General features: G+C 52.1%; 1 protein-coding gene across 4 annotated transcripts; it reads left to right on the plus strand.

Annotated features, from left to right (window-relative positions):
- Positions 1-493: 493 nt before the first annotated feature.
- On the plus strand, positions 494-19825 carry LOC144723554 (MAP/microtubule affinity-regulating kinase 3-like). Of its 4 annotated transcripts, none has more exons than XM_078602392.1 (19): positions 494-758; positions 3179-3370; positions 4052-4105; positions 4234-4282; positions 4628-4693; positions 5510-5580; positions 6404-6460; positions 7669-7905; positions 8359-8478; positions 10155-10254; positions 10666-10778; positions 11860-12025; positions 12518-12753; positions 13639-13745; positions 14865-15020; positions 15778-16038; positions 17621-17697; positions 17844-17888; positions 18707-19825. In XM_078602392.1, the coding sequence occupies exons 1-19, from the start codon at positions 705-707 to the stop codon at positions 18781-18783; spliced, it is 2238 nt and encodes a 745-aa protein (XP_078458518.1). In that variant the 5' UTR covers positions 494-704; the 3' UTR covers positions 18784-19825. The 4 variants fall into 4 exon arrangements, with proteins under 4 accessions (XP_078458518.1, XP_078458519.1, XP_078458520.1 ...); XM_078602393.1 differs by having other exon boundaries at positions 18710-19825; XM_078602394.1 differs by lacking the exon at positions 17621-17697.
- The last annotated feature ends 641 nt before the right edge of the window (positions 19826-20466 follow it).

The raw sequence follows: 20466 nt of genomic DNA on the forward strand, positions 1-20466 counted from the left end.
TGGGGAGCGGGGGTAGGTGGGGGGCGGGGTAGATGGGGGGCGGGGTAGGTGGGGGCGGGGTAGATGGGGGTGGGGGGCGGGGTAGATGGGGGTGGGGGTAGGTGGGGTGGGGGTAGGTGGGGGCGGGGTAGATAGGGGTGGGGGTAGGTGGGGTGGGGGGCGGGGGTAGGTGGGGCGGGGTAGATTGGGGTGGGGGTAGGTGGGGTGGGGGTAGGTGGGGGGCGGGGTAGGCGGGGTAGGTGGGGGGCGGGGTAGATGGGGGTGGGTGGCGGGGTAGGTGGGGGGCGGGGTAGATGGGGGTGGGTGGCGGGGTAGATGGGGGTGGGTGGCGGGGTAGGTGGGGGTAGGTGGGGTGGGGGTAGGTGGGGGGCGGGGCGGGGTAGATGGGGGGCGGGGGTAGGTGGGGGCGGGGGTAGGTGGGGGGAGGGTGGTAGATGGGGGGCGGGGACATTTAAACGCCTTGGGCGGAGGGGGGCGGGGGCACGAGGACCCGGATCTTGGAACCGGATCTCGAGCCGGGGCCCCACTCGGACCCCGCCCCGATCCCCCGCCGCGGGCCCCCGGAGAGGAGCGGCGGAGACGACGAAGACGACGGCGACCGCCGAGCAGCACGACCACGACCAGGAGGAGGAGGAGGCTGCGGGGACGTCGAGGAGTCGTCGGTGGTGGTGGTGTAGGAGGAGGAGGAGGCGGCACGGGACGCGATGTCGGGCCGTGGCGCCGCCGCCGCAGCAGCGGGAAGCGACCTCAAGCCCAAGGCGAGCGCCGGGGCCCCCGCGGGAACCGAGGGGATCGCGGCGGCGACGGGGGCCGCCGGGGCGGGGATCAAAGGGGACCGGGCCCCGTGCGGGCGGCGGTGGTGGGCGGTAGGGGGTGGGGGGTGGAGGCCTCGAGTAACGCCGAAGGAGGCGAAAGAGGCTCTGGGCCGCGTCCCCCTTGCGAGGGAGCTTGCGATGAGACCCGGCGGGGGAGCTGTGGGCACGGGAGAGGAGGGGGGAGGTGGCGTTAAATGGCGAATCGTGGCGCAAGACGCAGCGGTGGTGGTGGTGGTGGCAGCGTCGTCGTTGTCGGGTTTCCCCTTCCTCCCCACGGCCCGGGCACGGTCAGGGCCGCGGCTGCACCGAGAGACGATGGTGGTTGGGGTGGTTGGGGGTAGACGACGAGGAAGAGACTACGGGGCTACTCGATGGGGAGTCACGGGTTGCCTGGGGGAGATGCTGGGGGGTGGTGGGGTATGCTGGGGGTAGCTGGGGGAGACATCGGGACGGGGTAGACGGCGAGACAATGGGAGACGGGGACGTGGGGAATCACTTGGTCGAGGGAGATTTTTTGATGGGGACAATTGGGGTAGACAGCGATGCAAGGGGGGGGATGAAAGACGGTGGTAACTGGGGGAGACGTGGAGACGTGTATTCTAGGGAAGACGGTGAGATAACAGGGGGAGAGGTACGAAGACCAACATATATTGTGGATGAAAGGAAGAGGTACGTGTGGGGGTAGGGGGGAGGGCACGGGAGTTCGGTTGGATTAAGAGGAAGCGGGGTGATACAAAGGTAGGAATACACATGGACATGGTATTGCACACGGGGATTAGGGAAATTGGGAGACGGTGAATGGCGCGTAGAGATTTGTGGAGAGACGGGCAGACGTGGATTAGGAATAAAGGGGGACGGGTTAGAGAGACGCGGGGAGAGAAGTCAAAAACGTGAAGATTCAATCAGATGCATGGCGAGAGACCGGCGACGGAGGAGCTGGATACGAGGCGACAAGGGAACGGAAAAGACTGATTGAGGGGTAGGGAGACAGAGGCGAGGGGATACATGGAGAGCCGCGATGCAGAGAGGGACAGGGAGACAGGAGGAGCTGCCGTGCCTATCCCCTCCCCGTGGGGATGCGGATACGGGACAGCTCCACCGACCTTTGACCCCCCCGCGCCGATGGGATTCACAGAGCGGCCATGCAAGGCCCGTGATGGGACACGCCGTGGTGATGGGGTTGGGATGATGTATGAATGGGGCGGTGTTGGTGTGTTGCCGTGGTTTGATGATGGTGCGGTATTGATGTTTATCATGGTTTGGCGGTGGGGTGGAGATGGTGATTTGGTGTTGATGTTGGGTATCGCGTTGGTGATGATTTTAGGGATGTGGTGATGGTGTTGGGAATGGAAGTGGCGATGTCGTGATGGGTTAGGTGATGGTGTGATGATGACTTTGGGGATGGTGTAAATGCATGTGTGGTTGTAAGTTTGACTTCTTTAGCACCCTACGTAGCCAACCGTGCTAATCGGAGATGCAGGGGAAGGACCACAAACTGCACAAATATGGTGTATCGATGGTGATCATTTCGGTGTGAGTGGTCGTGGTGTATTAGTGGTGTGGTATGCGTTATTTTGATGTATTTTATGGGGTCGAGATGGTGTGGTCGTTTTGTGGGTATGGTGTGGTTGGGTTGTATTTATGGTGTGATAGTGGTGATGCTCTGGTAGTCTTGTAGTGATTGTGTCATTGTGCTGGTAATGTGGTAGACTTATGGTGATGGTGTGGGGGATTGTGTGGTAGTGTTATGGGCATGGCATTGTTGATGCTGCAGGAGTGTTGGTTATGCTGCAGTAGTGTTGTTGATTCTGTGAGAGTGTTGTGGTAATGTGGTAGCGTTGTGTTGATGTTTTAATGTTGTGGGAGTGTTATGGTGATAATAATGCTGTGTGGTAGCATCGTTGTTGATGCTGTGGTGTAGTGTAGTGTTTACGGTTTGGCAGTGTTGTGGCAATGCTGTGGCAGTGTCGTATTGATGCTGCAGCTGTGTACTGGGATGCTGCAGTAGTATTGTGGTGATGATTTGGCAACGTGCTGTGTAGCCGTGGTGTACCCATGGTGAGCGGTGGCACAGTGGTTAGAGAGCTGCGCTACAAACCCAGCAACCCGAGTTTGATTCCCCCTCACGACCAGTGGTGAATATTTGAACCAGTCCCTAGGGCTACCCGAGGTTGAATCGGCCTCAAATGAGTTCCTGGTGCAATGCATAAACATCGCCACTTGGAAGACAAAGATGGCTGGGCATGGTGCTGGCCACCCCCACCCCATCGCGTTCCGGCCTTCATAGATCCTCGCTAGCAGCATTTGCCCCTACAGTCTATATAAAGGCTATACGGGGGATCTTTGTCTTTGTGTGAATGCAGCACTTGTCTATGGAGGGCCGCTTTGACACGCCATCCTCCAAGTCACTGCGAGTCAATGGCTCCCGCAGTCGCAGCTCCATCGCGTGTGGGGAGGAGCTCCCCCACATCGGCAACTACCGTCTCCTAAAGACCATCGGCAAGGGCAACTTTGCCAAGGTGAAGCTGGCGAGACACATCCTCACCGGCAGAGAGGTGAGACCTTCCACCGCGACAGCGTGTCACTTCACGGCAATTCAAAGGGATTGCTCGGCCATGTACTTGGGTTGTTATGATGTAATTTTTCACGTTACGATCCAATATACATTTTGACGACGTGACGAATAACACTCCATCCTTTTCCCGTGGCCTAGTTATTGTTAGGTATTTTTTATTGTGTCGTTTTTGTGTTTTGCTGTACTGTACTTCCATCAGTACATATGTAGCTTACTTAAAATGTATTCGACCAAAGCTTGTTCGGCAAAATCCTGCTCTAAGTCTTATAGTCATTGCAACTTTACAGTCTGTGCTGCTAACAACACGGGTGCTGTCACTGACACAAGAAATAATGAACTCCATTAATTGAGCTACGAAAATGATGAGGTCATCTAACCACCTTGCTGTCAATCACTTCGGCAAACATTTGACAAAGCACAGATTTTTTTTATGGCAAACGACCATTTGTGTAGAACCTTCATTATCGTGCTTTTGTTAATTCGTACGTATTTTGTCAATAAAATACACATTTAAATGAGGGACGCTGATCGTTGTATTTTACAAAACGGACGATGCGATTTATCGTAGACATTGTCTTCCCTGTGTATAAATGACGCTCTTTGCATCGTCACCAGGAGCTCTACCCTCGTGGCTGACAGTTGTCGCCTTTCTTCCCTGTAGGTGGCCATCAAAATAATTGATAAAACTCAGCTGAACCCAACAAGCCTTCAAAAGGTACGTGCGCATTTCGTTCTGAACTCTAGACTCTATCTGCATTCTGCCTTGGTAGTTGCTTTGTAGCTTTCTTTTACCTTGCGTTGTCAGCAGGAATGATGGAAACGCTCTTTGTTTTTTTGTTGCAGCTCTTCCGAGAAGTCAGGATAATGAAGTGTTTGAATCACCCCAACATCGGTAACTTCATTGCATCACTGCTGCCTGAAGGGACGGCCACACTCGCAATAATTTAAGCTCTTTTGAGTTACTGGTCTAAAAAATAATCCAGCTATGCTCTCGGCTCTCTTTTGAGTTGGTGGTCCAGACAAGGCTATTTGGTGGTCACATAACATACACACGAGGCATATCGATGGAAGTAGTGGCATCCTAACATTTGTAAAGCGACCTTTGCGTGTCGTTATTTCTGTCGGGAAGCTCGCTCGCTCACACGCACCTTTGCGTATTGGCCGTCGCGGTTACCTGTAATGCACCGGAGCTGTATTCAGCTACGTGACTATTTGGGTTTTTTTTTGTGCGCGGCAGTGAAACTCTACGAGGTGATCGAGACGGAAAAGACGCTGTACCTGGTCATGGAATACGCCAGTGGTGGTGAGTGTCACCGACAGGCCACGTTCATCCAGGGGGAAGCCCTCGCAACATCAGCAGCAATTATGGGCAATTGGTTAGCATATCGGGTCCCTCGTGTTGACCACATTCGTGCAATGATGGCGCAGCATGGAGGAATGCGTTGCGGAGTGCGTGGCGTCTCGCAAGTGGGGAACGATGGCAAAAATGCTTTCGCGTAATGAGCTACGAACCCCGGCTTATCCAAGTACCATTCCTGGTCACGGTTAACATGGGTGGCTATTATCTGAACTAGTCCTGGGGGCTCGCATATGTCAACTCCTTTTTCAAATTTAGTATGTAACTTGTGCAGTGTGTAAGCATCACTGGTGCTGGCCGTCAGAAGCTTGCGTGTGAGATGTTCAATCTCAAGGGATTGTGTAGGTAAACTGTTTCAAATAAACCCCCCACCCCACCATGTACCATTCCAGCCTTAATAGGTACTAGCTAACAGAACTTGCCCCAACAACTTACAGGGAAATCTTAAGTTTTAACAAGAGGGGTGCCTCTTTAGACTTTGGAGTCACTACAACCGTGAATGGAGACCACGCTGATTTTTAACCTTGTACAGTTAAAAATCATCATGTCTGTGTGCTACTTTAATGAGGGGTGCCATTACACTTGATACTCCGATGAATGGGGCCCCCTGTGTGTTCGAGCTCACGGAGAGTTGCGTTTCCAACGAGGGCGGCGGGCCGTGCGAGTCGCTGCCTGCGAGCGGCATGAGTGACACGCATGTGTGTGTATGTGTGATGTGCGTGTGTGTATGTGACGTGCGCGTGTGTGTGTGTCGCCGCCCAGGGGAGGTGTTTGACTACCTCGTGGCACATGGGCGCATGAAGGAGAAGGAGGCGCGTGCCAAGTTCCGGCAGGTGAGGCCACCTTGCCGCCCCATGTCCAAACCGTGCCCATTGCTGGTGTAGTTGTTGACAGTCTGTAACTTCCCACTGCTGGGCAACAGAATCGCCCCCAGCCCACCAGCTATGCACTTTTAAATCTAGATTGAAAACGAATTTCTTTATAAATGTTTTTTGTGTTTCGTTTTTGTCCTTCCCCCACACGATTTGCAACGTATGGTGCAAAAGAAGTTTGACACGCATACACACACATACACCTCCCAATTTACTTCCATTCCTTCCTTTGCTCAGTTGCTCCGTACTCTGTGATTTCATCTTGCTGCCGTATCTTCTGTTATATTCCTCTGCGTTTTGCACCCATTTCTGGGACCCCTCTCTAGAGTAAAATGTCTTCCTTATCTCTCATTGTGTCTCATGACGTGCGTGGTCCTCTTCCACTTGATTTATTTTGCTAGGTGTGACCTGTGTGTTTTTTTACTTATTTCCTCATGCCTTAACCTATCCCTTGACTCTTGACACTCTTCTGAACTCTGGTTTGTTTTTGCTCCGAATTTGAATGTTTATTTGCTGTAATTTAGTTAATGCTATTAATTGTATTATATTTGGTGACCCGGGTCACCGGTGCAAACGAGAGATGATCCTGCTCTCCTTGAGTTCTCACCTGGATAAACAAAATTTTACTTTTAAGCTTGAATCATTTTCACCCTCCGCCGTGCTGCCAGAGTTGGAAGCTGGGAAGGTGTCCAAGAGTCCGGCGGACGTCATATCGCAGCCGTGTAACAGCATTGAGATGACATCTCATGACTGTCATCCTGTGGCCCCTTTGCTGTGTTTACAGATCGTGTCTGCTGTGCAGTACTGTCACCAGAAGAACATTGTGCACAGGGATTTGAAGGTGCGTTTGCTCACAGTCTAGCTCTCTCCCATGGCTGATGTAATGCACGGGCAGAGCTTAATTTTTCACTGACATTTTCCGGGTAGGCTGGTTGGCTGGATCACTAAACTAAACTGTTGTTTCTTTTATCAGGGCAAGGCCCACTGAGCTGTCTAGCTCTCTTTCAGAAGTGACCTGGCCACAAATGATAGCTCAGCATAGACATTTATAGCAGCCAAATACTTTGAAAGCATGTTTCTAAATGTGGAGGGAAAAACCGGTGGACCGGCAAAAAAATCCACACGACCATGGGGAGAACCTGAAAACTTCGAATATACAGGCCTCAGGGTCGGGATCGTACCCACAACATTTTTATACCAGGCGAGGTAGTTAACATCTTGCCACCTTGGCGCCCAGGAATGTGACTGTAACTTGTAGCCACAATAATAAGAGGTGGTATACTGGATGTGTTGCACCAGATGTGGAATATTTTCCAGGTCCCCTGACCCAAAACAAACCCAGCTGAAATTTAGCTCGTCTGAGCATTATTCACTGCAAGATATTGACAGCACAGCATGATTAACTTACTCGTATCACTAATAATCGACTTTATCGCCATTGGCATCAGCTGGTCTGGTGGTTAAACCAGCTGTGCGCGGGCGCTGTGTGTAATCTGTGATTGGCTGTGTGTGCTGCAGTGTTATTTAGATAATTTTTCTGCTGTAAATTTCCACATAAGCCACTTTGCTGAACTTTTATTTTGTGGCCAGGTCGCTTCTGAAAAATAAGTTAACACCTCCGTGGGCTTTGCCTGGTGGGAAAGAGATGGTTTAGTTTTATTTGTATGTTTTTGGGTGACTTGTTTGCCTTCCCTGTACTTTGCACTACTGTCGTGTTTTGTATTCTTTGTTGTTGTAACGTTCTTACCCTCCCCTACTGGAAATTTATGCAAAAGAGCTTTATAACTTATCGGATTCCTCCAGTATAAGTAAAAAAAAATATTCTGTTAATTCCATTATCGGAAGCAGTGATTGACGAAAACATTCGTTAACGAAGGATTCTTTTCTTACCATAGTCAACGATGACTAATGGTAGACGAAAATCGTCGAGCGTGACGATGATCACGACCACCCACTAAATACCACCGCGTGACTGACCGCGACTAACACCGACAAGCCTGGACGAAGACACAAACTGATGATGACGATGACGATGTTGGCCGTCTACAGGCAGAAAACCTTCTCTTGGATGCGGACATGCACATCAAAATCGCCGACTTTGGCTTCAGCAACGAGTTCACGCTCGTCAACAAGCTGGACACGTTCTGCGGGAGCCCCCCCTACGCCGCGCCTGAGCTCTTCCAGGGCAAGAAGTACGACGGGCCCGAGGTGGACGTCTGGAGCCTCGGAGTCATCCTCTACACGCTCGTCAGCGGGTCGCTGCCCTTCGACGGCCAGAACCTGAAGGTGCGTGGGGGTGGGGGATGAGGACACGGGCAGGTGCAGTGAGCACCTGGTGTGGGTTGTGTGTGCGTGCTATGGGTAGTGAGTAAATGTGCGTTGTGTACATGGGATGTGGGTAAGTGGTGTGTGTCATGTGGCATGCATGTGTGTTGAGGGTCATTTAATTTTTATTTTACCAGGGCAATGGTTAGTGTCATTTTTGGCCAGGTCAGAAGTGGCTTGGCCGCAAATGATAGCTCACCGAAGTGGCTTATGTGAAAACTTACAGTAGCCAAATACTCTAAACACACGTTTCTAAATGAGCGCATGATGTGGGTTGTGTGGGCACGCGGTGGTTTGTGTGTGGGTGTTTGTATATTACGGGGTAGTGAGTGAGCGTTGTAGGTCGTGTACGCGCCGCGGGGTCGCGAGCACACGCCGCGGGGTCGCGAGTGAATTCAACTCTTGGTTGTGTAGGAGTTGCGGGAGAAGGTTCTGCGCGGCAAGTACCGCATCCCCTTCTACATGTCCACCGACTGTGAGAATCTACTCAAGCGCTTCCTGGTGCTCAATCCAATCAAGCGGGGAAGCCTAGAGGTGAGATCGGTGCCCTCCTCCTGGCCCCTCGGCCCCTATCTCCTTGACAATCAACACTGCAGGCTTTCGTTTGAGTTTGTTGATCGCGAGCAGCAGCACCATGGGTCTTGTTCGGAGCTGGCCTATCTGTACCCTACATTACGTGACCCTCGTAGGATAACAAGAAGATAGTTCGGGGAAAAAAAAACGTATCTGCTCTGTTCCCATGTGTGCTGCCGGACAGGAGGTGATGGGAATGACTTGGAGACGTCATTGACATAATCGGCCGTGGGGTGTTCCCGCCTTCACAGGAGGCATTATGTTCAACCGTTTTTAAAGGGGCCTGAGTAACCGACCACAGAGTAGTTCTTTCAATACTTTGTCTTTTAATCCACTCGACCAACTGAACGTCCCACCCCTAAATGTCGTGTTATCATCGGTTGGCGCACGCAGCGTTGAGAGGTCGCCACCAGACATAATGATTCATGGCGCACCCCCCGGCCACTTGAGGTCACCATTCGATTGTGGGATTGCGTTTTTCTTTGACCTTGTCACGCTCTCTCGGCCGCATTGCCCGTGTTGTGTGTTGGCTCGTTTTCTTTTCCCTGTCCTGCTCACTCTTATCAGCTTGAGGGGCAATTACCATAAATGCACATACCATTTACATTGTTAATAATTGATACACGTATTATTTAATGCATGCATCATGTTTGAATACATTAATTATTACATTCTTAGTCGGCTGGACATTCTTATTATCCACTGCTGCCCCCATAGACTCGCATTCCCATCCCCCAGATGTCCGTGCTGTTGACTTCCTGCCGCTGTTCAAGGCCAGGCTCAAGACCTTCCTCTTCCCTTCTGCCTATGACCTCTGTCTCTCTCTAAAATAAATATTCCCACTGTTATCTGCAGTATCGTTGAGGTACGGTCGAATGTAGACGCTACGTAAATTCACATTATCGAAAAACGGTCCATAATGCGACGTTATCCTGAGTGTGCATACAAGCGTACGTTTCACTGCCGGATGAAAGGTTTTTTTTTTAGTCATTGAAAGAAAATGCCTTTGACTAATTATTATGATGAGTTCTATAAATTAGGCATGTAATGATTCATTGTCCCTACTATTTGATACATTTACAGTTTTATTCAATTCAGGAATCGATTCCTTGGTTTAACATGTTCATGCCTCTAGTCGCTACAGCGTGTTAAAGGGATTTCTTGTTCATTTGAGCATTGAGGTGATGGTCATCTCACCAGTTTACAGCCCTGAGTTAGAGGTGGAAATTCCACATTCCTATGGCAGCGGGGCGAGTATCCATTGGACTGCTTCTGTTGTCTTCCCCACAAATTGTCACTTGTTTTTATCAAGGAAATGATGGCTTAGGAAAGCCAACAACCGGGATTTTAACTCTCCGACCTTCCTGTCTGATTGGGAGCTGCTTGCTCAACCACTGGGCCACGTGGCCAGCCACGGGTCGCGTCGGCTAATGGAGTGTAATGTATACAAATCGAAAAATGACAGATTCGGTCACGGTCAGACGCGTGTGTCGCGAGCGTAACCATTGATTGGTCAACCGACAACAAACGGATGCATCGTTCGTCCCTCCCCCGGTGTTAAATGTTCAGTGCCGGAGGGATTGTGTGACGGTGGTGCCTGCGTGTCCTGTATGCCCGCGCGACGCGCGCCTGTGCAGCAAATCATGCGCGACAGGTGGATGAACGTGGGTCACGAGGAGGACGAGCTGAAACCCTACCAGGAGCCCGAGCTGGACATCAACGATCAGAAAAGGATCGGTAAATCCACAGTACATTTATTTAGAGTGGTTTCAAATCTCTTACTGATTCACTCTGGCACTGTAGACGCTTTGTTTCTGCTAGGATGCACAATGATAATCTAAACCGGGCTCATCGAAAATTATCCACCTTGAACACTAGAACCGGTACGTCCTTAACGATCCACACTGGCACTGTAGACTCGTTACATCTCACGAGGATCCACACTGACGCACTAGACTGGCTTGTATAAAACGATCCACACAAACGTGCTCGAGTTGGTTACATCTGTAACGATGTGCACCGGCACCGTAGACTGTGCTGATCTGTAATTATTCACACCGACGCCCTGTTATGAAGCCCGGTCACTTAAACCGACAGTTTAGCTCGGTTTCGTTGACGCGTTGCTCTACGTGTTGTTTTGTGTGGCAGAGATAATGATTGGCATGGGCTACACGATGGATGAGATTGTGGGATCTCTTTCTGCAAAAAAGTATGATGAGATCATGGCCACGTACCTTCTGCTGGGAAACAAGAGCCCCGACGTAAGTGTCTGCTGTGGTACAAGAGCCGCTGAGAGGTTGGCGGAGCTGTGTGTGTATGTGATTGTGTAATGCGCTGGTGTAGCGGTTTGCAGACTGCGCTACAAACCCGGCGACCAGAGTTTGATTCCCGCTCACGGCCAACATCGGTGACAATTATCTGAACTGGTCCTGGGCCCTCCCCTAGGTCGGCGCAGCCTCAAATGAGTACTTGATGCAATATTTAAACATCACCACTAGGGAGTCAAAGGGGGGGCCAGGCGTTGTGCTGGCCAACCCACCCCCTCGTGTGCCGCACCAGCTTTTATAGATGCTTGCTCATAACTCTTGCCCCAAAAGTATGTAAATGCTATACGGGGGGATCTTTGTATTTGTCTTTGGTAGTGTGTGTATAGTGTGTCGTGTGTTCTTAAAGTCCGTTAAAACTACACAGGGGATCTTTGTCTTTGTGTATCCGCTTGTCTAGAAAAACAAAACACCAGTTAACCCCACCTCAGTACCAGACTGCAACACTAGCGAGTAATGAATAATGCTGCTTTTAGGGAGAGGCTGATGTTAATTGGCCGACTACCCTCATGGAACGATCAGTGGCAGCTGATCTGGCATGTCGCTGGCTGATGTGCCATCTGCTGGGAACGTGCGTAGAGCGATTTGGAGCCTGAGACCATCATACGTAATTGTGTATTTTTGTATGTGATTGTGTGTGAGTTTTATAAGTGTGTGCGTGTGATTGTGGGGAGTGGTCGCATTGTGGTTAGCACACTGCGCTACATACCCATTGACTCGAGTTTGATTCCTGCTCACGGCCAACACCAGTGACAAACATCTGAACCGGTCCTAGGTCTCCCCTTTGTCAATTCGGCTTTAAGTGAGTACTTGGTGCAGTGTGTAAACATTAGCATTGGGGAGACAAAGGCGGCTGGATGTGGTGCTGGCTCACCCATCCCTTCGTGTGCCATGCTGGCCTTCATAGATGCTCGCTTAACAGCACTTGCCTCAACAGTCTGCTAAAAGCCTTTATGGGGGATATTTGTCTTTGTGTGTTTGGTTGTTTGATAGCAATTGTGTTTGACGGCTACTACAGAGTGGCCGTAACTCGTGGTCGGGGAGCACCCTCTCGCTGCCAAAGCTACGTGGGGGAACAGAGGGTGGAGGTGGGGGCCTGGGCCCCTCCCCCTCTCCCTCCGTTTCTCGAGTGCAACGCAGCGTCACCACCAACCAGAAGAACCGGCAGCGTGCCAACGACAACCGTGAGTGCCCATTCCCTCCACACAGTGCCCTGTCCCGATCTTGGTAACGTTGTGTCCATCCGACCTTCATTCCAACCAATGGCAGTGCTTTTGAATGTCTGTGTTTATACCCCCCCCCCCCCCCCGTGCTTGGGGGGCGCCACAGTGGTGAGATCTTAATTACCTCGCCTGGTAGTTGTGGGTTCGATCCCGACCCTGACCGCCTGTATATTTGGAATTTGCGTGTCTCTTTCCCAGTGTCACGTGGATTTTTCTCCAGGTCCTTCGGGTTTTTCCCTCCACATTTATAATCAACATGCGTTTAGAGTATGTGGCTGCTATACATTTCGACATTAGCCACTTCGTTTGAGTTATCATTTGTGATAGCTTCTGAAAAAGAGCTATGCAGCTCAGTGGGCCTTACCTGGTAAAATAAAAACAAGTTTTATAGATTTTGCTCATCTGCGTTGCCCGACGCCCACCGTGTCCCGATTTTTGTTGTTTTTGTTGCAGCGGGCCTCACGATCCCCACGTCGACGTCGTACATCCGGCGCAGCCAGACGAACACGTCAGAGCTGGAGCGCGGCGGCGGCGGCGGCACCGAAGGGAGCGCAACGTCGCGGCGCTGGGCCAACTCGAGCACGTCCACGAGGCGCACGGACCCCGCCACGAGCCCCCTGCTGGGCAAGCAGACGAGTCCCACCAAGACGCCCAGCTCCAACCGCAAGAAAGCGTCCGCCATACCCACCGTACGTTCGCGCTCGTGCTCGCTTCTCTGCACGCGGCTCTCACAGCGGATATCGCAATGCTGCTTCTGTGAGATCCCCTTCAAGTGACCTCTTATCTGCAGAGTAAGGGGGGCGGCACTTTTCACTCGCCCTGCCACACAGAGTAATGTTCGTCTAGCGACGGTAAAACCAATCGTTCATCCAAATAAAGCATAGGACCAACTTTTATATCGGTGACTGGACTAAGATTGCAATCCTAGTTTAATCTCAGGACGGCCAAAACCTGGATTCAAACCCAGGACCTCAGTGGTTCGGTCCCTCTAACCTGTGAGCATTACCCAAAAAACAAACAGCCCTTGCAGATGAATCCCATGGTTGTGTGTCCCACGCAGTAGTCTGGCACCATTGAAAATGTTTATTCACGTACCCCAGTCAAGTGTGGCGCTGTAGCACTGTGGCAACGTCACCGCATTGACGCATTACAACGTATTGGCGCGTCGTCGCAGCGATTTCGCCAGAGTGCCTCTTTATCGACGGCACTCGAGACCGGTAGGAGTGCGGCGTTGAGAGCCGCTTGTGAAATTTCGAGGAACGGCGCGTCGCAGATACGTGGCGGCGCTTGTGCGGAGTGCGTGCGGAGTGCGTGCGGAGTGCGTGCGGAGTGCGTGCGGAGTGCGTGCGGAGTGCGTGCGGAGTGCGTGCGGAGTGCGTGCGGAGTGCGTGCGGAGTGCGTGCGGAGTGCGTGCGGAGTGCGTGCGGAGTGCGTGCGGAGTGCGTGCGGAGTGCGTGCGGAGTGCGTGCGGAGTGCGTGCGGAGTGCGTGCGGAGTGCGTGCGGCGCGAGGGCTCCGCGCTCTGCAGTTGTGCGGAGCCTGGGCCAGGACTCAGGTGCTCGTTGTGGGTTCCAGAGTGATGCGGCCCCGCCGCCCAGCAGCATCATCCGGCGCAACACCTACATCTGCGAGCGCAGCAGCGGCGAGCGCCACCCCTCCACGCACAACGGCAAGGACGCCGGGTGGGTGGAGAACCTCCGCACCTGCACTCGCTGGCACCGCACGACACGCTCGCAAGCACGGCACTGCACTCGCAGGCACCGTACCCACAGGCACCGTGCAATGTTGTCACGTGTCCCCTTGCCTGGAGATCAGAGACACCACACCCACCATATCCCTTGGCACACACCGAAACACCCGGCAGGGCTTGGTGAGTGCTTCTGCATTGCGTAAACACGAATCCATCTCCATGCAGCTGTACCATCATTCTTCATTGAGCATATGCATTGCCTTTGTGCCATTGATTTATTTTTATTATTTGCCTGGCATTTTGTCCCCCTTTTATCTGTGACGTTTCCATGCGTGGGATGTTATGAATGAGACCTCCATTAGAGGGGGTGGTGTTGGTTCTAAGCAAGTTGCCTAGCCATGCCCGCGGACGTCACGTGCAATGTGTGGCATCAAGACGCACGTCGAAAGCATTGCATAAACCAATTTCCCCACACCCAGTCCAGCTGGGCCCCGAGCCAGAGTCAGATGTTATGCGAGACCAGTAGCACGGCTCTGTTTCCGGCTCCACACGGATAATAGCCAGTAGAAAAACACGCGAGCTGTCCTGGCCCCGTGCTAGCATGGCTCAGATGTGAAAGTGGAAAAGGGGTCTGGGCTATATCCGATTAGACACGTTATTGATTGCTGTACTAATCATCAGCTCGATTACACAATGAATCGGATTACACATGAATAGTTACAAAAAGTCTTGCCTCTTCTCCCACGTGTGCTGCTGAACCGGAGGTGATGGGCAGGGCTTGGTGATGTCATCAGCATCACCACGCAAGTGACACCGAGCGTGGCTTGTAGAGGTCAACTGCCATTTTTAATTGGGGCCCGAGTTATCAACCACAAAAAAAGTAGTTGCTTTAATATATTTATTGATTAATCAACTTAATCGACTCATTGCCCTGGCTCTAGATCATCAGCCATGGCCGCAACCGAGTAGTGTTTGTGGTTTCGTGAGCATCGTGTTTTTATTTTCCCCGTGTGCGCGCGTGGGTGCTGACCGCCACGTTTATTTTCTCCCCTCGGTTTTTTTTGCGCGTGGTTTCCACGTTTGTGTTCGCGGTGCGCCGCGGGCTATCTAGCCCCCCTGTTGCCGCCATCCCAAGCTCCGGTTCCATCCCACCCACCACCTCGCGCCCCATCCGCCATTACAAAACCGTGTCTCCAGCCACAGCCAGCCGCCCCTCCCGGACCCCCCTGCAGCGCATCGAGGACCGGGATGCCCCGCCACGATCAAAGTAAGCCGCCGCCGTCGCAACTGCCGGTCGCCTGCACACGCCCGTGGGGGGTGGGCGGGGGTTACCCCCCACGGGGTCCTTCAGCTCTGGGCCCCTTGGCAAGACGACGCTGGGGCTTTTTGAGTCCCGTCGAGAAACTGCCCCGGCACGGACAACCCCCGACGGTTACAAGCTTTGCCGCGATGGCGACGATGCAATTTTCGGTTGCATCTTTGTCGCATTTATTTTTGTGATTTGTGGTACGTCCGGTCCGATTACAGTTTTGTAACTGCAGTTCACTCAACATAACCCTGCCACGAGTCTTACTAATCTTTATAACTTATCGATCTGTTCTGCTTCTAATGCACCCGATGTGGGTTACACAAGATAAGATGAAATAAATTATTGAACTCGTAAATGGTGATATGCAACCGCTATGCTTTAAATTACTTGAGAAAACATTTTGAAAAGCACTTATTTAATGAATAATATGCATGAAAATTTTATATTTTCAGGAATATAAAACCTTTAAGATAATTAAAATTAGCGATTTTAGAATCGCGATATTTAACCACACTGATAGGTACGACTCTCATGGATTTTATATCGTACGACAAATAGTTTCGCCATATTGCGGCAGCCCTCGTTACGACACTTAATTCATGTCATACCGCCGGTGCCCCCTTTCACTGTCGTCCGGTCGGTGCTGCCCTCTGCGTCCTCTCGTTTCCCTCCACCCCCGCGTTCGCCCATCTGCCCGGTGGTGGTGCTGTCGCAGCTCCGTCCTAGGCCAGCGCATCCCGGCCATGTCGCCGTCCACGCACAGCATCAACAACAACGCGCCGGAGACGGGCTACTTCTCGCGGGGTGTGTCGGCACGCAACACCGTGCACGGGGGCCAGCTGCCCGAGACGGCGCGAAGCGCGGCCTACAACGCGCCGCCATCGCCCTCCCTCTCTCACGACCACGAGGCACTGTCCCAGTCTCGCCGCGGCCCCTCCACCATCTTCTCCAAGCTCACCTCCAAGTTCAGCCGCAGGTAGAGATGCAGCGGCGGCAACAGCGGCGGCAGCATCGCACGCGCCCTGGCGAGCACACACACGCATGGGGCTCTCTCGCACGCAACCTCGAGCGCCATCTTAGGCGTGGATTTTTACCCGCTGCCCTACTCGTGCAGACAAGCGTAGTGGTGGGCAAGGCTAGTTAGTTGCCGAGCTACGTCTGTGCCGGGGTTTCGGCGTGCCAGAGATTCCTTCTGTAGGATTGCACGGCTGCGCTTCCAGCTGCCGTGTTCTGACCGCATTAGAGATGGGAGCCACTGCATGTGGTTTACTGTAGCCGTTGGTTTGCCCGATTTTGAGAGTGTGGGGCACACCGCGGTGCAGATGCCTTCGTCTGCGTGAACAGAATTTCCTACGCAGCCTCTCGTCAATTGTGAACTCCGCTTACGAGGAATGTTGCCACGACGGTTGGAATGTGTATCAGAACGTTGCCGCCTGCGCGCACCGTGCGGTATTACGAGGCGCTGCTTTGCTAGTGGTTGGGAGGATTGCAATAATTTTTATTGAATGCATCGTGTATTTTGGCACTTTAAATTTTGATATTATAATAGCTCCTGGGTTTATACCCGAATCATATCAACTGGCTGATGCCTCTTTTCGTTGAGGTAGAATTGTTGATTTTGTTCAAAGCTAGTTCCAGAAGGCTTGCTTGGCGTTGTGAGTGTGTGCAGTGTGGTAAATCTTTCCTTGTCCTGCAAAAATTATTCCACGTGAGAAGTCTTTTCCAGCTATTCCAAAGAAAGCATGAGTTCCGATGTCTATCTTAACAACTGCCAGAAGCTTTTTAGGTGCTAATAAGTGTTGTTGCTTGTACAGAAGCTGTGCTGAGAGTTTTGTCTGGCATTTAGGGATCTTGTCAAGTGTGCTCTTAACATTATTAACATGTATATACCAGAGGTGTGGACTCGAGTCATGTGACTTGGACTCGAGTCAGACTCGAGTCATGAATTTGATGACTTGCGACTCGACTTGGACTTGCATAACAATGACTTTGTCCCACCTATGAGATGTGGACTCGAGTCATGTGACTTGGACTCGAGTCAGACTCGAGTCATGAATTTGATGACTTGCGACTCGACTTGGACTTGCATAACAATGACTTTGTCCCACCTCTGGTATATACCCAGGAAAGCCTCACTGTGAATATTAATACACTTTTTCAGGAGGATCCTGCTAAGTTTTGTTGTAGGGAGGATTGTTGCTGTGTGTTTTTCAATTGAGAAATTTGTGGGTAATTTCAAATGTTATCTTGGAATCTTGTCAGGTGTGTAAGGGTCTTATCAGGTGTTTTTGAGAGGGTGCTAAGCATTGTTGCATGCTTAGAATATGTGCCTGGTTATAAGCAGTGATTAAGCAGTTTGACAGTTAGTTAATGATGTTGTGAGTTGTTGACACATTTTCTACATGTTGAGAAGTTTTTTTGTCAGGCAAAGAAAGTGTTAGGTGGGTAGGGGTCCTGTCAGGTGGGTAGGGGTCCTGTCAGGTGTGTAGGGGTCCTGTCAGGTGTGTAGAGGTCCTGTCAGCTGTTTAGAAGCCTCGCCGCCTGGTATTTGTGTCCAGAGTCACGATGGACCCTCCCAAGAGCGCCTCCGCACATGCCCCTGCCGTGACCAGCACCCCGGGTGCCAAGACCGCCCGTACGTCTCCTTCCTAATGCTCGCTATCAAGAGTGTGTGGCGGTTGGTGCTAAATCACTCCTTGAACCTCTGTGCTTCTTCGCGTAGCCTCCCCCTGCTGCCGCTGCTGCCTGCCCGACTGACTATTGTGTTTTCTCATTTTGAAGGTCCACAGCCCGGAGTTAAAGAGCCAGGAGACCTGAAAGTCCAAGGTAACAAATTCTGTGCACATTGACGTTAGTGGCGTGCCTTTCGTACACCGAATGTCGGCACCCGCATAATGCATCGCGTGAGCTGCATGCAGAGATTCCACGTGTAAAAAATAAAATACAGGCAATTCCTCCTGAGGTCATCGGGCAGTTATCCCAGACACGGTGAGTAGGACCCCAATCCCGAGCAGGCTCTACTTGAAATCGTTGCACTGTGCCATGTGCCAGGAATTCCCAGCACTCCTCTGTTTCATCATTTATTTTTGGGTGAGGCCACATTACTGTCTGGCAAAAAAAAAAAAATTCCATTAACGAGTACTTGCGTTTAACGCACCAATTATGGTTTCGGCTCAAGTTGAAGCACAATCCTTCCAACCAAATGTAGCGATTTAAATTCGACGTTTCGTACTAAACTTTTCCAGCCATCTTCAGCACAAAATCCAGGTTGCCTGACCCAAAAATCAACTACGAGTCATAATATTGGCTGCCAAAACCTATGCGTTAAACTCCGATGTTAGATTCAAGTTTTTCACATCATTTTAACTGTTTGCAGACCGCCTTCGGAAGGCAGGCTGTTTCCTGACTTTTCAATTGTTTACAGTTCATATATCTTGGACTTAAACAGCTTAACAGCCGTAATTCCATATGCGCATGCGGTCGCACGCGCGCGTGTCGTCATGTGGTGCACGCAGTGCCGACCAAGAGCACCTTCTTTTGGCCACGGTGCCAGTTAAACGGCGTTGGGGGACGTAAGTCATGCTGCGTTGCTAGTGAGTGAGCGAGCGAGCCGTGCTTGCTTACGTCGGGTGGTTTTGTTGCAGTAGCTACATATCTGGGAATTCGAAAGACCAAGTCGAAGAAGCAGGGGCCCAGCCAGCCAACCTCGCCGGGGGTGTGACGCCTGCCCCCCCCCGCCCCCGCGCCGCCCGCTCGCTCACCTGCCCGGCTCGGGGCCCCAGCGGGCTTACGGGGCTTGCTGCCGGCTGCCGGCTGCTCACGGGCCAGTCAGTGTTTGGTCTCCAGCCCTGGCTGTCTGGTTACTGGACATTAACTTGAGGAGAGCCTGGTCGGTCAGCTGGTTTGGTTCCTGAACCCAGGTATCCGGTGTAGTGCTTCTCCTTCTGCTGTGCGCTGTCCTAACACTTGATGAGCACTTTGTTTTGAGTGTTGGCCTGCCTAGCCAGCTATAGCTGGCCGGGCTGGCTGGCTTGCTGGTTGGCTGGCTATCTGTGGTTGACCCGAGTGGCTGACTGGTTGGTTGGTTGTGCAGATGGCTGGTTGGCTGACTGGCTGGTTGGCTGTGCGGATGGCTGGTTGGCTGACTGGCTGACCGACTGACCAGCTGACCGGCTGGTTTGCTGACCGGCTGGTTTGCTGACCGGCTGGTTTGCTGATTGGCTGGTTTGCTGATTGGCTGGTTTACTGACCGGCTGGTTTACTGATTGGCTGGTTTGCTGATTGGCTGGTTTGCTGATTGGCTGGTTTACTGACCGGCTGGTTTACTGATTGGCTGGTTTACTGACCGGCTGGTTTGCTGACCGGCTCGTTTGCTGATTGGCTGGTTTGCTGACCGGCTCGTTTGCTGACCGGCTGGCTTGCTGACCGGCTGGTTTGCTGACCGGCTGGTTTGCTGATTGGCTGGTTTGCTGACCGGCTGGTTTGCTGACCGGCTGGTTTGCTGACTGGCTGGTTGGCTGACCGGCTGGTTTGTTGACCGGCTGGTTTGTTGCCCGGCTGGTTTGCTGACCGGCTGACCGGCTGGTTGCTTGTGTGGATGGTTGTGTGGATGGCTGTCTGGTGTGTCTGTTTGATGCTCAGCTGCTATTGTGACTGGCTAGCCGCCTGTCTCAATAAGTTACCCCTCCCCCTTCCTATCCTGGGGAGGGGTGGGGGGGGGGCAGGTTAAAAGCTGAAAATACTTTTGATACCAGGGTAGATTGGCAGAACAAAGGCAGGATAAAAAAAGAGATGTAAATATTATAAGCATACGGGGATTTCAATCATTTGTTTGCACAAAGCTGTGAAGTCATAAACAAATTTAAAGCATTTGGAAAGTCTTCCTTATGAATAGTGTTTGAGTAGATATGATAATTATTGAGACTGACCTAATGTATGTGGCTGTAGCTTGTTTGGGTGCGAGGGTGAAGGGGGGGGCCGGGGGTGGTGGTGGTGAGAGCACGCAGCTCGTGACGTCACAGCGAGAGTGCGAACGCCTTTTTAGGACAAGAGGAAGCGCAGCCTCTGTGCCAGTGTTAGGGGGACGGTGCTCGGAGCGGTTCTGTACATACAGGCGACGCCTGCAAAGGCAGTTGGAGGCAGGTGTGCACATTCCAGCACGGAGTCGATGGTCAGGTGTACGAGTTTATGCCTATGCCAAACAGTTGACTTCTTCAAGTTTAACCGAGGAGTCTAAAAATAGCCAACTTTGGAGAAAAAAAAAACTTGATTCTGTACATTTCCTGTCTTGGGAGGAAGTTGTGTGTAGTGGGGGGTGGGGGTGGCGACCGCGCGTGTCCTTCGTACGCGTGCGTGGGTGGCGGCACACCGGGGTCGCACGCAGATGAACAACAATGTTTGCAGC

Source organism: Lampetra planeri, chromosome 18 (genome assembly GCF_965212315.1).
Source record: "Lampetra planeri chromosome 18, kcLamPlan1.2.h2, whole genome shotgun sequence".
Lineage (NCBI taxonomy): Eukaryota > Metazoa > Chordata > Hyperoartia > Petromyzontiformes > Petromyzontidae > Lampetra > Lampetra planeri.